Here is a 20,532-nt window from a genome sequence, read left to right as displayed (position 1 = left end):
AACGAACATCTCTAAGAATGTGCCCAATTCTGATAACCTTGAGGACAGCTCTAACTACCTCTGATTCAGAAATGTTTGCTCTGGTTTCCTCAATTTGCTTAAAAAATTCTACTATAACTAATATCAGCACCTGAATCGGCTATTTGACCACCAAAGACCTCCAATTCATGTTGTGGCAGAAGGGCTGCCACGTCTGACACGCTCACCAGAACACTAGGTCTCTGCATTTTTGGTGTCAGGAATGGCGACTTCCTCAGGAACCACCACATGGCCGCTGTACGTTGGTGTGTCTGTACATTGTTGTCTGACTCTTGCTGTCCTTTGGAGTCCAGTTCATCTCTCTGGCTGTTGTGTAGTCGTCAGTGTCCCCCAGCAGTTGGGTGACAAGATCCTGCAGAAATAGCAGCTGACCGACGCCCTCATCTTCCAGCTCACTCAGCTGTTTACTGTTCATGTAACACAATGTAGTCATGCATTTCTGCATCATTAGCCCGTGACAGTGGGAGCCTCTACAAGCGTTTCCCCAATCAGGACAGCTGCCAGTTTGTATGACTGCATTTCGTTGAGCTGGATCAATCGTTTTTGAATGTCCTACACTAGCTTTTTACATGTTAACTCATGCCATTCCCCCTACCATCTATTGACTTATGTGTGTCTACGTCGAACACTTCTGAAAAGGGGGATACCTAGTAATTTGTTCAACTGAATGCATTCAACTGAAATGTGTCTTCCGCATTTAACCCAACCCAGCTTGCTCTGGACTCCAAGCGTTTGTAGCTGTGGTTCTTTTCACGATCCACAACTCTGGTCAGTGTTGTAGATCCCAGACGAGCCCCCAAAATGTTACTACCCTCAGAATGGAGATCTGAGAGCAGTAAGGTAGAAATATGAAATGCGGTGTAATAATGAAGCACATGAGAATGTTACAACTTTATCAAGTGACTCCATTTTAATAATCAATCAAAAGTTGAATAAATGAATATTCATATATCAAGTTGATCTAAATAGGAAATTAATCTGAGATTGAATTTCAAGAAATAACAAAAATAGAATTGACATTACCCAATGAAACAAAACACCATTCAGTATTTCAGTCTCCTCCATCAACACACTAACATTCAGTCTCCCAGTCTTGTATAGCAAACGGCTCCATTTTATGATGACCACATCAGCAAGAGACAAACAGTTCAAAAGTCTGATGATAGAACCATGACAGAGTATTACTGTAATAACAGCCCAAATACGTTCTGCATCCCCCTGAACCATGAGATGACATTACTCTCCTGTTGAACAAATAAACCATCCAATACAATCACTGTAATATACATTAGAAAATAGTTACTTGGATATGGACACGCATCCCCCAGGGAACGAGCAGGCACCCTTTGAAGCTAGCTAGCAGCCCCTCTCGATAGCTAGCTAGCAGCCCCTCTCGATAGCTAGCTGGCAGCCCATCTCGATAGCTAGCTAGCAGCCCATCTCGATAGCTAGCTGGCAGCCCATCTCGATAGCTAGCTGGCAGCTGTTGATGAATAGATACAGGAGACCAAGTTGAAACACTGGACAGGGTGGATCAGGTATAGTAAAGACAGTTTATTTTATAATGTAGAGATATCTGGCATAGCGTGCACGGACTCTCATTCGTCCAGCTCAGAGGGAACCTTCAGGCAAGAGCCCCGATACATTGTGTACAGTCATTTTATTCATGGGTATGACGTAGGTAGATTCTGGTAGATCAGGCCTCTGCTAGGATGCTGGTAGGTGATTGGCAGTTCCCTCCGGACTGGTGTCGGCGTCCCATTGGCAGTTGGAAGAGCTCTTTGTCTTCGGAACCCATCCCCAGGAGAGGGAATGAGTGTGTGTATGTGTGTGCGCTCTTGTCTTGGCAAGTCAAGTCTGTGTGTCCTCGCGAGGAGTGTGTGTATGTGAGATATCCTGTATGAGGCCTAACATGTTTTACTGTGGAAATACATTGTTATGTGTTGTCTCAGTTATAGCAATGTAATAGCAGTAAGCTGGTCATTTGCATAGGGAATAGCACTTCATTACACAGCCCATCTCGATAGCTAGCTGGCAGCCCATCTCGATAGCTAGCTGGCAGCCCATCTCGATAGCTAGCTGGCAGCCCATCTCGATAGCTAGCTAGCAGCCCATCTCGATAGCTAGCTGGCCTAGCTCACTAGCTTGTTTGCTACATTGAATTTTGTTAAAAAATATAACGCTGTGACCGATAAACTGACATAAATAGACATAGTCCATCAAATCCGCTACACATACATGAAAATAGTCTATATAATGATGCTCTGCAACTCAGCTTGTGTGGCTCAGTTGATAAGAGTGAGGTGCTAGTAACACCAAGGCCATGGATTCAATTCCTACAGGGATCATACTGTATTTAAGTCACTTTGGATAAAAGCTTTGGCTAAGTGGCATACATGATCATATGAATTAGGCTACGGTATCTATACCTCTACAGTAATCCAATGTACGATGGAGAAAATGTACAGTATATTTTCAGCTAAGTCACTCAGTGTGGGCTCTGTCTTACAGGTAACATGCGTCCTTTGAGGAAGGAGGTGTACCCAGAAACAAGAAAAGGAGGTCTATTCTTTAACAAGTGCAGACTGAGGTGAGTGAGTGTGTAAGGCATCTTCTCTCCCATGTCACTCAGTAGACTGCTTGCATTATATACCGTTTTCATTCATGTGTTAATTACAAATGAATGATATTAATTTCAGCAAGTTTACTTGGCTTAAAAACAATCGTTAAGAAGCCAAGTCATTCCAGCCATATCAACCATTTTACAATCATCATGACATCAAAAGCATCTACAGATGTAGGATCTTAATTTGAGCCAGATTGCTACAGCAAGAAAATAATCCTGCAGCAACAAGAAATGTGAATTATGCGGATTAAAACTAATGGACATTTTTGTAGGGGTTGATACATTTTTAGTTAGCAAATCAAATCTGAAATTTCTAAAGTGTAAATTACAAACTTTTGAAGCCTTTTTTAAAACTCAAATATACTACAAGTTTGCATTTCCTGCTGTGCAGGACAATTCTCTGTAGGCCTCCACTCAAATGAACAGCTTTAGCTCAGCTCTCTACGTACCAGAATACATTGAATAAGAAATCAAGTGCTTCATATTTCATGTTGAATTAAATAAACTATAATACCATTTTAAAAACACATTTATGAACCTTTATTGATTCTAAATGTATCATACTGTACATCCACTGTTCCGGTTTTGATCCAGGTTTCGTCGTGGGTTATAGACAAGACATTCATCTGGACCCATCTCTACCATCTCCCCTTTTCAGAAGATTGGAGATATTATTATACAATACAGAAGAGCAACAATATATTTTACAAAAACAAAGTATTCTGAAAACTTCAATGGAATTTAAACTGACCAAACCAACATATTACTGTAACATTCCAGATGGGTTGTCATAGTAACTAATAACTATACAGTTTGTATATAACATGTATTGTCACAAAAAAACAGTCACATCTGATATGATCTATTTCCATAGTTGGTTCTTTTTCCCCAAAAGTTCAAGACAAAACACTTTTGTTGTTGTAAATTAAAATATTAATTTAACATTTAATCTTTGTACTTGTCATATCACAACTGTAATATCTTATCAAATGGAAAGAGAGACTATGGAAATACAGGATCCCACAGCTGCCACTGATTATACTGGTAGAGTATACAGTACAAAAGGTTATATGATGTATACTAGGGCTGGGATTCAATACAATCACGGGTTATAGGCATTGCGGCTTTCAAAGGCAATGTTGCCTCTTTCGCAGAGATCCCATTCACGGTCAACAAAATGGCCTTTAAAAGCCGCAATGCCAATAACCGGCAATCGGATTGAATCCCACCCTAAATTGCTTGTTTCATTCCAGCTGAAAAACATACAGGTCAATGTTTAGTGTAGAAAATTAAGGTAGATATGAAATCTTCTCTTCGACCTCCCAAAAAGACAACAAGGTAAATGGCTTAAACTACCGTTAAGAAAGAAGCCAAGTCATTCCAACCATATCGACCATTTTACAATCTTCATGACATTCAAAGCATCTACAGATGTAGGATTTAAATAAGTCAGTTTGCTACAGCAAGAAAATAATCCTGTAGTAACAAGAAATGAGAATTATTATGTGGATTATAATTAATGGACTTTTTTGTAGGGGTTGATACATTTTTTCATAAGGGAAAATCAAGACTGAACTTTCAAAGTGGAAATTAAAAACTTCAAAACCTCAAATACAATGCACGTTTTAAACCTAACAGATGCATTACGCATTCCAAAGGGCAGCACAGTCTATTGTACCAAGTTGTCAAGCGTAACGAAAGAGGCGTGCGTAACACCTAATAAACTGTCCAGTACTGGATATAGATGAATGGTAAGTAACTGCATACTATTTCAATTCAAACAGAATATCATTAAATCGCAACAGATATCAAATAAAAACAGTTAAGACTTTCAAGCTAAATGATTTACAGTATATGGACTCACTTAAAAGATAAATATATATATATTTCTAAAATCCCCATAATCAATTAAACCTGCACTGTGGTGGAACTGGCCATAAGAGCACTATGTGGGTGATCATTTATTCATTATTCATGTGTCAATTACACTTCAATTCAGTCAATTCAGGAAGTAAACTTAAATTGACTGAATTTAAGTGGAATTGTCCCATCCTGGCCCATACACTACACATTCCCGTTCCAAAAACACATGTAAACCCATACAGAGAGAATCACCCTTGTCTCTCCTGTGTGACTGCAGTCCTGTTGTCAATGGGTATTTTACCCAATGTCTCCTTCCCACCTTTGTCTGACAAAGGCTTTGCCCCGGACTCGGCTTTGGACTGGTCTCCATCACCACCAACAGTAATACCAGCTGGCGTTCTCCCTCTCCCAGCTGTACCCACTGTAGGCCTCTCTGTCTGGGCCTGCCGCTCCACCAGGCCCTGGGGTAGTGGAGGTCTGTAGCGGTACCTGTAGCCGTAGGCACGGAGGTGGTAGGTCCAGTATTCCAGTGTGTACATCAGCTTTGCATCCACATAATGAAAGGATACTGCCAGGTCTGAGCAGCACCGGGGACCCTGGTGAAGGAAAGCACACACAGTATTCTAAAACGTACTCCATGGCCTTTCACTGTATCTGTTGACAGAGTGGGACACAGGAACCAAGGCTCCGAATCGCACACCCTTAAAAATAGCAGGGATTTTTGTATATTCAATTCAACAGCTTGAATTTATACTTGACTATTGTGGTGTTCACTGTCTGTTTCACATGGCTTTCAGTATCTTGGGAACTATGAAAATCTCATTGCCCCTTTTTGACTGTCAGTCTGATAACCATTTGGAAATAGGCTACCTTGGTATCGAACAGCAGAGACACTGGCTGTGTTTCCACCACAAATACCCTTGTTTAACCCTAATTGTATTGCCTGCCGTGTGTCTCGATGGTCTCTGTCTGACAGACTCATAATAGACTTCTCATTTGCATTGCAAAGCACAAAGAACTAGCGGTATTATCTGTAACAAATTGGCAAATGTTACTATTGTTGACAGAGTTGTCTCTACTGCAATCATCCACCTCAGCATCAATGTAATTGATGTATTTATTTTAAAGCTGTACTAACCAGGGCCAAAGACCCAGTGGGACAGACAATCGGAAGTTACGAATGTAAGTATGGTTCTACGAATATTTGGAGACCGTCAGTACGGTCGCCACGAACATGCCCATCAGTTGTTGAAAGTTCGTACCTACACCAACACATTCAACAGGAATTGTTGCAGAAGAAGATGAATGCTGTCCACACACTGAGGTGTTACACATGCCCTCATCGTGTGGAAGTTCAGAACCATGCAAATGAAAGGTGACCTTTTGGCTTGGTGTGCAGTTGCTATTTTCGTTGTTCACGGTAAGACCCAGTACGATGACGAGGGTCAGTGTCAGCGCTGTGCTCTCGGCTGCACACTCACAAGAGTTATTTATTTTATTTGACCCTGCTTTCACCAGCTAAGTTGACTGAGAACACATTCTCATTTACAGCAACAACCTGGGGAATAGTTACAAGGGACAGGAGGGGGGATGAATGAGCCAATTGTAAGCTGGGGATGATTAGGTGACTGTGATAGTATGAGGGCCAGAAAGGGAATTTAGCCAGGACACCAGGGTCACCTACCCCTACTCTTAGTCAGCCACCAATTGTGCAAGTTCTCCCACTTAAAAAGATGAGGCCTGTAATTTTCATCATAGGTACACTCCACTGATAATCTCCCTTGATCTGGGGCTCCATGCAAGATCTCACCCTGTGGGGTCAAAATGATCACAAGAACGGTGAACAAAAATCCCAGAACCGCACGGGGGGGACCTAGTGAATGACCTGCAGAGAGCTGGCACCAAAGTAACAAAGCCTACCATCAGTAACACACTATGCCGCCAGGGACTCAAATCCTGCAGTGCCAGACGTGTCCCCCTGCTTAAGCCAGTACATGTCCAGGCCCGTCTGAAGTTTGCTAGAGAGCATTTGGATGATCCAGAAGAAGATTGGGAGAATGTCATATGGTCAGATGAAACCAAAATATCACTTTTTGGTAAAAACTCAACTCGTCGTGTTTGGAGGACAAAGAATGCTGAGTTGCATCCAAAGAACACCATACCTACTGTGAAGCATGGGAGTGGAAACATCATGGTTTAGGGCTGTTTTTCTGCAAAGGGACCAGGACGACTGATCCATGTAAAGGAAAGAATGAATGGGGCCATGTATCGTGAGATTTTGAGTGAAAACCTCCTTCCATCAGCAAGGGCATTGAAGATGAAACGTGGCTGGGTCTTTCAGCATGACAATGATTCCAAACACACCGCCCGGGCAACGAAGGAGTGGCTTCGTCAGAAGCATTTCAAGGTCCTGGAGTGGCCTAGCCAGTCTCCAGATCTCAACCCCATAGAAAATCTTTGGAGGGTGTTGAAAGTCTGTGTTGCCCAGCAACTGCCCCAAAACATCACTGCTCTAGAGGAGATCTGCATGGAGGAATGGGCCAAAATACCAGCAACAGTGTGTGAAAACCTTGTGAAGACTTACAGAAAACGTTTCACCTCTGTCATTGCCAACAAAGGGTATATAACAAAGTATTGAGATAAACTTTTGTAATTGACCAAATACTTATTTTCCACCATACTTTGCAAATAAATTCATTAAAAATCCTACAATGTGATTTTCTGGATTTTTTTCTCTCATTGTCTGTCATAGTTGAAGTGTACCTATGATGAAAACTACAGGCCTCTCATATTTTTAAGTGGGAGCACCTTCACAATTGGTGGCTGACTAAATACTTTTTCGCCCCACGGTAAGTGCCATGGGATCTTTAGTGACCACAGAGAGTCACGACACCCGTTTAATGTCCCATCCAAAAGATGACACCCTACACAGGGCAATGACCCCAATCACTGCCCTGGAGCATTGGGAGAGGGGGCGCAGATGAGCCAGTCATCGAGATAAGGAAAGATCTTGATCCCCTGTAGGTGGAGGGAGCTCTGGGCTGCACTCACACATCTTGTGTAGACGCGAGGAGCCAGGGAGAGGCTGAACTGAATACAGTGAACTGGTATGCATGGTCTTGGAAGGCGAACCACAGAAAACGCCTGTGTTCTGGTAACACAGGAACGTGAAAGTAACCGTCCTCGGACGTGAACCATTGCCTTGCGGCTACAGCCCGGAGAACATTGACCGTCCGCAACAAGTGAAAGGGGAGCACCTTTAGGAAAACATTGAACTGCTTTAAATACAGAACTGGATGAAAGCCAGGAAATAGGTTGAATAAAAGCCATCTTGCTATTCTGATGCTTTTACTTTGTGATTGCGCCCTTCTACAGGAGAAATGTAATCTCCTGGTTGAGGATGCAAGCTTTCAGGGGGAATGTGACTGACATCATTCTGACCCCTGAGAATGGTGGGGGTCAGTGATGGAACTACAGCCTGTACCCTTGTGAGAGGGTCTTCACCACCCATGAGTCTGAGGAGTGGGATGCCCAGTATGTCAGGGTCTGCTGGGTAAAACGGCATTCAGTTTATGCCCCCAAGCCTGTTTGTGGGGTTGGGGGCTTACCACGGCCCTGGCAGCTCTTGGTGCCTTGGGAGGTGGCTGCATGGCCGTCTGGGGCTGGTGAGCACCTGTGTTAGGCTGGTGGTATGGTCAAGGGCGTCTGAGAGCGGCGAGGTTCACACGTATCAGGCCTCCCTCTGCCATGACTCTCTGATGCCTGGTTTCTGGGCTGTGAGTTCCACAGTGGTGTAGCCTGACTCTGCTGTTTTCTACCTTCAATGGGCCCCTCAGCCACGGGGCTGAAGAACAGTACGTGGACCACTGGGAGATTTCTCAGCATCCAGACGGATGCAGGTCATTCAATTGGACATTGGACATTGGGGCTTGGGCGAGCCAGACATGGCGACGAGTCATCACTAGGGTGGACATCAGTCTGCCTAGCTCTCTGGTCATGAACGCAAACACTTGAAGAGATGCGTCATTCAGTTTGCAGAGGTCCAGGTCTGCATGCTCCGGCTGGAGCATCCTGTTCTGTGCTAGCATAAGCACTGAGAGAGAGTTCTCAATGTGGGCCAGGCGGGCCGCTGTGTCGTAGGCTCGTGACAGTAGCTCCTTTGTGGCCCTGCACTGACGTCTGGGGCAGCAGGTGTCATCTGGGGAGAGAATCAGCTCTGCTATGCATTCATCCACTTTAGGCATATGGTCCAGCCCATGTTGTTTTGCATCGAACATGGCAGATAGCATCATACTATCCTTGCCATGGTGGGCGAGAGCCCGCAGGTCAGCCCAGCATTCTTGAAGCTCCATAAGAAAAGCCGGTGAAGGTAGCACACTGAATGGTGTAGCTGCTGGGACCTTCTTAAAGAACAGGTTAGCTGCAAGGGCTGTGGCTTGAGGGTGCTCAAGCTCTAGCCTAGCTAAGAATGTACACAGGACAGGACAGCGCATAGTGAGACAGAGCTTTCTTCTGACTCAGTGTGATCAGAGCCTCGGAATGACTCCTCTGACCCATCTTTAGCGTTGAGGCTGAATGGGTCCACAACTGGTTGGCACCCCCTTCGCCATGTTGGGCTTTTCATCATCCTGGTGAGTAAAGTGCCAGTTGGATGCCCGAGTGGAAAGCAGGTCATCATCAAGGCTATCTGAGTCCTCTGGTGGGAGTGCTATAGGGCCCCGACTTAGGGGGCTCGAAAGAAAGCAAAATCATTTTTAGCTGCTCTATCTCAGAGGATAGGGAATTGACATTCCGAGTGAGGCTCTTATTTTTTTTACTTTTTCACCAAGGGGGCACCATCGGTTTTGTGAGATTTCCCTCTTTTGGTGGTCCTGGGTGGGTCCTGGCGAACAACACTGGTAAATTATTTGTGAAAACCAGGCCCCCAACTCTGGCAAGCCACACTTCCCTCACCTTCACAGGAAGGATGGTGCAGTTAATGCAGGGGTCAGTAAGGGATTCATGCAGGTGGCCAAAGCCTAGGCAGGCGGTGCACAGGTCATGACCATCTTCTACTTGTAGTTCAGCTCCACAAGAGGAACAGCCATGCATGCCCAGCATCATGGTGATGCAGTGTTCTCTCAGCTCAGAATGTGGAGAAAAAAAACTATAAAATATTTCTTATGTAATATACTGATTCATGAAATTAGTGAGGTCAATATCCCTTCAGGATACCTGGGCCAGGGAGATTTGAAAGGCCTGCTCACTTAAGTGTTTTAGGGAGCGTTTGACAGTGATGAAGGGTGGTCGTTTGACCGCAGACCCATTACGGACGCAAGCAATGAGGCAGTAATCGCTGAGATCCTGGTTGAAGACAGCAAAGGTGTATTTGGAGGGCAGGTTGGTTAGGATGATATGAGGGTGCCTAGGTTTACAGATTAGGGGTTGTACCTGGTAGGTTCATTGATAATTTGTGTGAGAGTGAGGGCATCAAGCTTAGATTGTAGGATGGCCGGAGTGTTAAGCATGCCCCAGTTTAGGTCACCTAACAGCACGAGCTCTGAAGATACATGGGGGGCAATCAATTCACATATGGTGTCCAGGGCACAGCTGGGGGCAGAAGGTGGTCTACAGCAAGCAGCAACCGTGAGGGACTTGTTGGTGGATTTTAAAAAGGTGGATTTTTAAGTAGAAGCTCAAATTGTTTGGGCACAGACCTGAATAGTAAGACAGGACAGAACTCTGTAGGCTAACTCCGCCACTTTGGCAGTTCTATCCTGTTGGAAAATGTTAAGTTAGGTGGAAATTTCAGGGTTTTTGGTGGCCTCCCTAAACCAGGATTCAGACAACTAGGACATCCGGGTTGGCAGAGTGTGCTAAAGCAATGGCTAAAACAAACTTAGGGAGGAGGCTTCTAATGAAATGAAACGAAGGCTTTTGCAGTTACAGAAGTCAACAAATGAGAGCACATGGAGAATGGGAGTGGAGCTAGGCACTGCAGGACCTGGATTAACCTCTACATCACCAGAGGAGCAGAGGAGGCGTAGGATAAAGTTACGGCTAAAGGCTATGAGAGCTGGTCGTCTAGTACGTTCAGGACAGAGAGTAAAAAGAGCAGGTTTCTGGGCGCGGTAGAATAGATTCAAGGCATAATGTACAGACAAAAGTATGGTAGGATGTGAATACAGTGGAGGTAAAATCTAGGCATTGAGTGACGATGAGAGAGTTATTGTCTCTAGAGACATCAATTAAACCAGGTGAGGTTACTGCATTGTGGGAGGTGGGACAAGAGGGTTAGCTGAGGCATATTGAGCAGGGCTGGAGGCTCTACAGTGAAACAAGACGATAATCAATAACCAAAACAGCAATGGACAAGGCATATTGACATTAGGGAGAGGCATGCGTAGCCGAGTGATCATAGGGTCCAATGAGTAGCTGGACCATCTGGCAGTCCTAAGGACAAATCCGGGTTTGGCTGATACCAGGAAAACGCTACCTGCCCCAATGCACGGTGCCAACTGTACATTTTGGTGGAGGAGGAATAATGGTCTGGGGCTGTTTTTCATGGTTTAGTTCCAGTGAAGGGAAATCTTAACGCTACAGCATACAATGACATTCTAGACAATTCTGTGCTTCCAACTTTTTGGCAACAGTTTAGCGAAGGCCCTTCCCTATTTCAGCATGACAATGCCCCCCCCTGAACTCCGCCTAGCAGAGACATCTTTGTATTAGCAACTATTAATTATGAGCTTATATGGTATTAAAGTTGAGGGGCATCACCCTGGTCGGGGTGATCCTCAGTAGGGGATAAAAAGGGAAAACACCATATTTTGTGCTGAGTGTGTTACTTGCAAATTACTGTTAGTGTATACTCCGGGTTGAAATCCAGCTTGCAATCCTTATTAAACAAACTAACCTCTGATCAAAGAAGATTCCTGTGGTCACTTCTGTGCACATAGGACAGAATTCCCTTACATCAACCAACATCAGTGCCCGACCTGAGTAATGCTCTTAAGGCTGGATGGAAGCAAGTCCCTGCAGCAATGTTCCAACATCTAGTGGAAAGCCTTCCCAGAAGAGTGGAGGCTGTTATAGCAGCAAAGGGGGGGGGACTCCATATTAATGTCCATGATTTTGGAATGAGATATTTGATGACCAGGTGTCCACATACTCTTGGTAATATAGTGTACCAGGCGAGAGGGATGCCTAGGGGAGGCAATCCGAATCTCACGTCTTATAGCTGACTAGGCTAACAACCTTCCTGGACATGGTTATCTCGGGAAGTGACCAGTTTGAGTTTTAAATAGTTGTGGCCTCGATAATGAGCACAGCAGTGGAGGATATCTTGACATGGTTAGTATCGGAGTGCGGTGACCAACACAGACATACCCTAGCATGTGGGCTAAATCAGCACAAGACAAGGAAGCCCCATATCCTCAGATAAAGGGATAGGTAGGGGAGACCTGTCACACAGCCTTGGAGGGCGAATTTCGCGCTCTGACACACAGGTCACAGGCTGTTGGTGACAGACCGACAGTACACACAACTCACACAGAGTTTATCTTATCGTACCGCTACCTGGGAAGATGCAATCCCAATCAACGGGAGCAGTGGAGCAGTCAACTTGGGTGATGTGGCTCAGCTAACTTTGGAAGAAGAAATAAGACATGTGGTCTGACGTCCGTTTTTTTAATGAAGCGTGGGGGCACGTCCTCCCACGCGGTCACGTCACCGGCATGACTTTGTTGTTATTATTACTGGACCTGCACGGAGCACGAGGGTTATAATCCATACTTCCAATGATACTGACGATCTGAAAGGTATGAAGTAGAACCAACATTCATTAATGTTGTCATTCACTGTGAGATAGCCTTTACATAATATGTCGTTTATATTCAGGCCGTTTGTTCATTGAAAATAAGTGTAAATATACCATATATATTACACCAAGAGGGTTTGTGTAAGACTGATGCCCTGGTCAAAAGATGCCATACCCATTAATAGACCAAAAACACTTGGTGTCACAGGAGGTTGGTGGCACATTAATTAGGGAGAACGGGCTCATGGTAATGGCTGGGGCGGAATAGGGGGAATAGTATGCTGCCAATATACTGACTCAACTCCAGCCACTTTAATAATGGAAATTGATGTAAAAAAAATGTATCACTAGCCACTTTAAACAATGCCACTTAATATAATGTTTACATACCCTACATTACTCATCTCATATGTATATACTGTACTCGATACCATCTATTACATCTTGCCTAAGCCGTTTTGTACCATCACTCATTCATATATCTTTATGTACATGTTCTTTATCCCTTTACACTTGTGTGTATAAGGTAGTAGTTGTGGAATTGTTAGGTTAGATTACTCGTTACTGCATTGTCGGAACTAGAAGCACAAGCATTTCGCTACACTTGCATTAACATCTGCGAACCATGTGTATGTGACAAATTAAATTTGATTTGAAATACAGCAAACAGTTTGAAATCTAAAAAAAAAAAAACATGTATCGAACAAGCGATCATTTTCACGTTTTCATACATCTTTGGAATGTTTGGGAGTTACGTATACTAAGGCATTTGTGAAAATTCTATAGCAATATAGAGTGGGAAAGCGGCAGTGCATTTGGACAATTAATAAACACTGCAGTAAATAAAACATCTGTCTCAACCAGTCTATGCGGACCAGTGCACCATAGCCAAGCAGAGCTACAATAGGCCTTTATGCAAACAAGCAATTGCCACACAGGCCTGTCATCATTCACATTCATCAACTGCGCAACTTTAGATCATTAGAACACATTTATAATAATAATAAATGCCATTTAGCAGACGCTTTTATCCAAAGCGATAACGTATGGGTGGTCCCGGGGATCGAACCCACTACCCTGGCGTTACAAGTGCCATGCTCTACCAACTGAGCTACAGAAGGACCATATTTGCCAAAAGCCACAAAATACACTTGAATGTATTTCTGCAAATATGTCAATATCACATGGGAGTCCTCTTAACATCTTGGAACTTTTCATTCCTATTGATCAAACAACCATGAAAAGGTAGATTCAGTTATGCACATCAACAAACTCAACAACTAATGCTAGCTAGGTCAAGTTGGGCTACAATTTAACAAAGGAACATTTGATAAACCCTCTCAAACTTTTTCAGGTAGTTGGCCATCAAAATTGCACTGATAAACAATAGGGAAATGTTATCTAGAGCGTTTGACTATTATTTTGTCTGTTTACTGACGACGGTCATATTCAGCGGGCGTTGCTAAATGTACCAGTTATTCTGCGCCCTGGCGCACTCAGATGAGAGTGCTCTAAAATTGAGGTAAATAGCCAGAGTGAATTTGCGAAAGCAAGAGATATGCTAACTGGAAAACAGTCATTCAAGTTCTTGCTAGCTAACCAAATGACACCTGCATCACTAGCTGTGTATAGCAACCGAATATGTGGGGAATAAACCAGTTACTCACCCACTCCTCCAATAACATGACATCCTCCTAACAGATAGCTAACTAATGTTAGGCTCTGTGTTTTTAGCTAGGAATGTTGAGTGAAATAGACCCTATTCTTAAAACCTCTTATAAAGTTGGTTTTGTAGCATGAACTGGGAATTTGATATTTTTGACTGATATTATGATTGTCTATTTGTTTCATATCTGCAAAGTAGTTAAAACACTGTCCATTTCACTTGAATAATCTGTGAAACTGAAAGCCAACAAGTAACAACAACAAGACAGACCTCTACGATGGGGTAGTAGCAGTAGCTCCAGTACCAGAAGCTCTTGGAGAACTTCCCTGTCAGATGATGCTCGGGAACAAACGGATGAAACGTCTCCCGTTGAAGGGTATCCCTCGAGTCCATAGCCAGAACACCCATCTTCTCCAGACACTGTCCCAGAGCCAAGTCCTCCACAGAGGTGGTATGGGTACACACCTTAGTCTTGAACCCCTCCACAAACCTCCTGAGAGCTTCTTTACTCAACACATATCCTGCTCCGCCACTCATGTACCCCTGCTTTGCGTAGGGCTTGAAGCGCTTGCCAAAGTAGAGGGGCTCCTCGGGCGTGTGATTGGACAGGACCCAGCGGAGGTTGTCCACCACTACGAAGGTGTCGTCGTCCGCCTTGAGGAACCAGTCGGCATCATTCCCATGATGCTCCAGAGCATAGTGGAAGGCCCGGATGGTCTTCCAGTAAAGCTGGTCGCGGCCCTCCCCCGTGCCGAGCCCCACTGTGGGGAAGTCTGGAGAAGAAGAATGCTTTATTGCCCAGTTTCATACATTTCACCAACACTGGATCGAGAGCATTTAGGGTTGAGTGCCTTGCTCAAGGGCACAACAGCAGGAGACAGCATCCAGATTTTTAGCGTTGTTAATGGGATTCAAACCGCCCACCCTCGAACCAGCCCGCCTCTCTGCCCTCTAGGCTACCTGGCTGGGTACCTACCTGGGTCGTCGATAGAGCTCATGAAGACCACAACGTTGCAGTGGCGGCTCCAGGTGGCCTTTACGTGGCGGGCCTTGGTCTGCAGGTTACTGGGACCAGTCATCACCCAGCACAGGATGCGCACCTTCCGGTGCAGCTCATCTGCCACGCTACTGTCCTCACCTGAAAACCATAGCCAAATTAGAAACAACTTTAATTGATGGAAGAGAGACACTGTATAGTATTCATATTTCTATGGGGAGATGTATGGATGTTTTGGAAAGAGCATATTTCAATAATGAAGTGTCTTTGTGGCAGCAAAGATATCTATGTTCTTTATTAAAATACACAACACACACCTTTCATACTTCCGCACAGATTTATGAGAAACTTCAGAGGAAATTAATTTCCTTTAACCTGAAGAGGTCCTGTGTCTTATTGGGCCTGTGTACCTATGTGGTGTGGATGGTTGAGGTTGATGAGGGTTGCTCCTTCCAGCCTCCAGTTATTACTGTCACTAGACTGTCTCTTCCTCGACAATGCTGCTACTGAGCTGTCCTGGCCCTCTTCCAGCACATCAGACTCCATGCTCATCTCGAACCACACCTGTTTTTACAAATAAAGATGACGTAATTCAAATTCAACTAAGTTTATTGACTGATAACATCATAATACCATAGCAGGTATACAAAATACAGTAATACTTATTTTCACCATAATTTGCAAATAAATTAATTAAAGATCCTACAATGTGATTTTCTGGATTTTTTTTCTCATTTTGTCTGTCATAGTTGAAGTGTCCCTATGATGAAAATGACAGGCCTCTCTCATCTGTTTAAGTGGGAGAACTTGCACAATTGGTGGCTGACTAAATACTGTTTTGCCCCACTGTATATCCACAATAAAACAAGTCCTATATCGACATAATCTGAAAGGCCACTCAGCAAGGAAGAAGCCACGGCTCCAAAACCGCCATAAAAAAGCCAGACTATAGTTTGCAACTGCACATGGGGACAAAGATCGTACTTTTTGGAGAAATGTCCTCTGGTCTGATGAAACAAAAATAGAACTGTTTGGCCGTAATGACCATCGCTATTTTTGGAGTAAAAAGGGGCAAGGCTTGTAAGCCTAAGAACGCCATCCCAACCGTGAAGCACGGGGGTGGCAGCATCATGATGTGGGGGTGCTTTGCTGCAGGAGGGACTGGTGCACTTTCACAAAATAGATGGCAACATAAGGATGGAAAATTATATGGATATATTGAAGCAACACCTCAAGACATCAGTTACGAAGTTAAAGCTTGGTCGCAAATGGGTCTTCCAAATGGACAATGACCCCAAGCATATGTCCAAGGATGTGGCAAAATGGCTTAAGGACAAGTAAGTCAAGGTATTGGAGTGGCCATCACAATGCCCTGACCTCAAACCGATAGGAAATTTGTGGGCAAAACTGAAAAAGCGTGTGCAAGCGTGTGCAAGCAAGGAGGCCTACAAACCTCAGTTACACCAGCTCTGTCAGGAGGAATGGGCTGAAATTCACCCAACTTATTGTGGGAAGCTTGTGGAAGGCTACCTGAATCATTTGACCCAAGTTAAACAATTTAAAGGCAATGCTACCAAATACGAATTGAGTGTATGTGAACTTCTGACCCACTGAAAATGTGATGAAAGAAATAAAAGCTTAAATAAATCATTCTCTCTGCTATTATTCTGATGTTTCACATTCTAAAAGATAAAGTGGTCATCCTAACTGACCTAAGACAGGGCATTTTTACTAGGATTAAATTTCAGGAATTGTGAAAAACTGAGTTTAAATATATTTGTCTAAGGTGTTTGTAAACCTCCGACTTCAACTGTAGGTAGGGCTACTTGAATAGTAATTACAGCTGTATAAGGCTACATGAATACTAATTACAGGGCTATAGGGCCACTAGATATTGGAAACACTTCTGGAAGTGAAGCTAAACAAAGATATGTATTCAATCCACTAATACTAAATATGGGCTTGTAACACAAACATCTTTATTTTTTGTCTTCTGATCTTGGACAATGTTTCTTAGAGGTATGGGTAGTGCTATGTTGAAGTGCCACCAGGAGGCGCCTTGCTTCTAGTGGACCTGAAAGGTTTCTCAACTTCAAATGCTCTGTCATTTAGATCAAGAAAATTCAATTTAAGAAACTGTAAACAATTTGTTTTTATGTTGGTAATTATAATAGTTACATTTCCAATTTAAGTGTGAAATGAAATGTTGATAACAAGCCGAGTAGACAATCAGATAAAACCAGGCAAGGTAGCTAGCTAGCCTAATTGATTTAGCTTTTCTCTCATCTTGTCTTTTTGATGTAAATGTTTTCATTGATAACTGTACAAAATAAAATACTCATACTTGACATTTTGAAGAGCATTTTTCATTAGGTATGAGCTAGGCCTAGATCAAATGAACTGGCTAGTAATTCAGTTAAGATATGAAGCTAGCTTGCTAGCTAGCCAGTCATACAGCAGAGAGGGCTGCTGTAGGATTGCTATTTTACCTGTAAAATGTATCATCCCTATATAGCTAGCTAGCTAACTACATAGCGGATATAGCAGAATTATGTTTTTATAATGTTTTACTAATTCAAAATTTAACACCTGAAATGTCTTGAGTCAATTATTTATTCAACCCCTTTTTTATGGCAAGCCTAAATATATTCAGGAGTTAAAATGTGCTTAACATGTCACATAATAAGTTGCATGTACCGTGCAATAATAGTGTAACAAGTAAGTGAAACGACTGTAACTCATTCAGAGTAAAAGCTATCACTATCATTATTTCAAATTATCAATATGCTTTTTTCTTTATATTCATTAGGAAGTTGTGTAAATGGCAGTTGTTTGGGGGGAAAGCATATAAGTTACACATTTTCACAGGTGTTTTTTCTTGACTGATTACCTTTTGATTGATGTGGTGCTAGATATGTAGGATCTTAGTTTGATCACTTTGGTTGATGAGAATTTTCCTGCAAACTTGTAGTGTATTCAACGTTTAAAAGGGCTTCTAACGTGTGTAATTTCCACTTAAAATATTCAGACTTGATTTGCCCTAATGTAAAATGTGGCAATTAATTATAATCCACATAATTCAAATTTCCTGCTGTAGCAAACTAGCTCAAATTAAGATCCTACATCTGTATTGCATGTTGTATCGTTTGAAAGGGCTGTTTCTCAGCTTTCAAAATATGTATTATGTCTTCATTTATGGTTTGACACCAGAAAATAATGCTCATTAATGTACGCAGAGGTCATGGTCTCAATAAATTCAGGAATTCCAAAACTCTCCTATAAATGATGCAACAATGCCAATATGGCGATTTACAGTTACAGTTAGCTGGTGTTCTGAGGCCTAGTGTTTCCATTTCACTTTAACCCACCTGGCGCAGGAAGTACAGGCTCAGGGTTCCCACTAAGAAACCTATGTAGAAGCAGCATCTGGAGCCACTCAAGCCTTTCATGGTGACCTCCTCCCTCCCTCTCCTCGTCTCTAGTAGTTCCTCCTTGTCACTTTGATCACAGCATCTCTGTCTGAGATTGAAAGAGAACAGTAGGGATGAATAGGCAGACAAGATAGCCACCTAGAAGCAACAATAATTTCAAAAATAGTTTCTATCAAGTAGCCAGAAACCAACTGATCGTTAATCATAAATGACTGAATGATTTAAAGGACAACTCCACCACTTTTAAACCTAATTTTCAAACTCTTCAGCACAATGCCAGTATGCACATAAAGTATGTGAAATTTGTAAATTTCTACATTTTGTAGAAAAAAAATATAGTTAAAAAGTTTTACCCGATGACATCATCAAAAGTTTAACCTCACTAGGGTCTGTGGGACAGTCCCACCTGGCCAACATCCAGTGAAATTGCAGAGCGCCAAATTCAAAAACAGAAATACTCATTATAAACATTCATAAAACATACAAGTGTTATAAATTGGTTTAAAGATTAACTTCTTGTTAATCCAACCACGGTGTCAGATTTCAAAAAGGCTTTACGGCGAAAGCATACCATGCGATTATCTGAGAACGGCACCCAGCAGACCAAGTAGAGGAGTTACACAAGTCAGAAATAGCGATAAAATGAATAACTTACCTTTGATGATCTTCATATGGTTGCACTCACAAGACTCCCATTTACTCAATAAATGTTTGTTTTGTTCGATAAAGTCCCTCTTTATATCCAAAAACCAATCACCTTTTCAGTGATTTTCTTACTTTTAACCCTGCCCTGTGAGGTCTCAGGGAATAATTATTTTAGGAACTTTCTTCTTATCTTTTTAAACACAGATCATATAAATGCAAAATGTTCACATATGTATAAACTGGTATTGTGCTGAAGATAATGAATTGTTGAAAAGTGGCGGAACTGCCCTTTAAGTAGTAAATGGCTTGTTTTGCATGAACCATGACAGCTCAGTCCAACTACCTGTGAATGTACACACTGGAGGTGTGGCAGAAACCTTGCTCTTCTGTAGACTTTGTCTAGAGAAACCAGTTGGCCGATAGCAATGCAATCTTATCACCCAGGTATATGTTCTTGTTGGATTAATTTATTTTAGATGAGTGAAACTACAAGAGTGAAAGTGCAAACAGGAGTGGCCAGTTTACTAGAATCCGGTCCATTGACTAGAAATTAAATTTCAAAAGACATTTCAGGCGTGCAATTGAACTACAGAGACCCTTGCCACCATAGTTTTCAGATAAACAAACTCACTTTAACACATATGGAGGTTAGAGACCTCTAATCATGGACCAGGAAGTTAATTATTTAAATAGGCCAAGCTTATATAACCCCTTAACAGACAGACTAGGTAATACTGTCTGTACCCCCTCTGCTGCCTGTTGTACTGCACTGAAAAACATGTCTAAACACAATGGTAACATTGTATAGTACTGTTTGCAAGCTACCCCGTATATTCCCTAGCCTTAATCTCCTGGTGGGTGAGAATCTGGACTAGTCCTAATAACTGGAGAAGATAAATTGATACAATGTTACAGAGACCACCACGACAACATAACAGTGACGCACGCGTGTTACCGCGATCATGTTTCCCCGTCAATACATTTTATCATCAGTTATTGTGTCCCAAAATATAATAATTACCTGTGTTTGTTGACGAGAATATGGAAAGCAACCTCCACATTGAGAGTGCAACCTAGCCTACAATGAATTGATGAATTTCGAGACTAAAGGACGACGTTACACCATCACACAGTGGGTCAGTCCAGTATTGAAGTTTGTAAAGCTCTCTATGTACACAACCGCTCAGAAAATAAACGACAGCATGACTAACGTCACTGTAAAAATCCACGTTTTTAAGCATTACAGTGTAATCTCCGAAACCGCGGCATTTGACCGATGGAAATATCGCGTTTGACCCGCCTCCTTCCCGAAACCATGCTCCTGGATTGAGATGATCGAAATGTGTGAGACGCTGGGCAGAATTACAGATTTTTGCAGCCTCGGTACAGATCGCGTAAAAAAACTATTTACAGGTTAGTTATTTCGCAGTGGACAATCATTTGCAGATCAGTGAATCTGCGCATCAC

At 42.8% G+C, this 20,532-nt stretch overlaps 2 protein-coding genes across 2 annotated transcripts in view; one reads left to right on the top strand and one right to left on the bottom strand.

The window, feature by feature from the left end:
• LOC124032287 (tachykinin-3-like) overlaps window positions 1-3,614 on the top strand; it is a 22,477-nt gene extending 18,863 nt beyond the window's left edge. The window contains exons 6-7 of the mRNA XM_046344558.1: window positions 2,551-2,629; window positions 3,260-3,614. Of these exons, the coding sequence (XP_046200514.1) occupies window positions 2,551-2,629; window positions 3,260-3,278 (98 nt within the window). The 3' untranslated portion in view covers window positions 3,279-3,614. The remainder of the gene's footprint in view (window positions 1-2,550; window positions 2,630-3,259) is intronic.
• On the bottom strand, window positions 3,182-20,532 carry LOC124032286 (glycoprotein-N-acetylgalactosamine 3-beta-galactosyltransferase 1-B-like). Its single transcript, XM_046344557.1, has 6 exons — window positions 20,087-20,532; window positions 18,358-18,508; window positions 15,400-15,553; window positions 14,969-15,130; window positions 14,263-14,765; window positions 3,182-5,124 (listed from the first exon to the last, which is right to left on the bottom strand). Exons 2-6 carry the CDS (start codon window positions 18,436-18,438, stop codon window positions 4,777-4,779), a joined length of 1,248 nt encoding a protein of 415 aa, XP_046200513.1. The 5' UTR covers window positions 18,439-18,508; window positions 20,087-20,532; the 3' UTR covers window positions 3,182-4,776.

This window comes from Oncorhynchus gorbuscha, linkage group LG03 (genome assembly GCF_021184085.1).
Source record: "Oncorhynchus gorbuscha isolate QuinsamMale2020 ecotype Even-year linkage group LG03, OgorEven_v1.0, whole genome shotgun sequence".
Lineage (NCBI taxonomy): Eukaryota > Metazoa > Chordata > Actinopteri > Salmoniformes > Salmonidae > Oncorhynchus > Oncorhynchus gorbuscha.
This window is presented reverse-complemented; position numbering and strand designations above follow the sequence as displayed.

Coding starts and splice junctions, on each gene's coding strand:
- LOC124032286 (XM_046344557.1), bottom strand. CDS start 18,438: ATGAAAGGCTTGAGTGGCTCCAGATGCTGCTTCTACATAGGTTTCTTA. Junction 15,131..15,399: donor CAACCATCCACACCACATAG/GTACACAGGCCC, acceptor TATGGTTTTCAG/GTGAGGACAGTAGCGTGGCA. Junction 14,766..14,968: donor GAGCTCTATCGACGACCCAG/GTAGGTACCCAG, acceptor CTTCTTCTCCAG/ACTTCCCCACAGTGGGGCTC.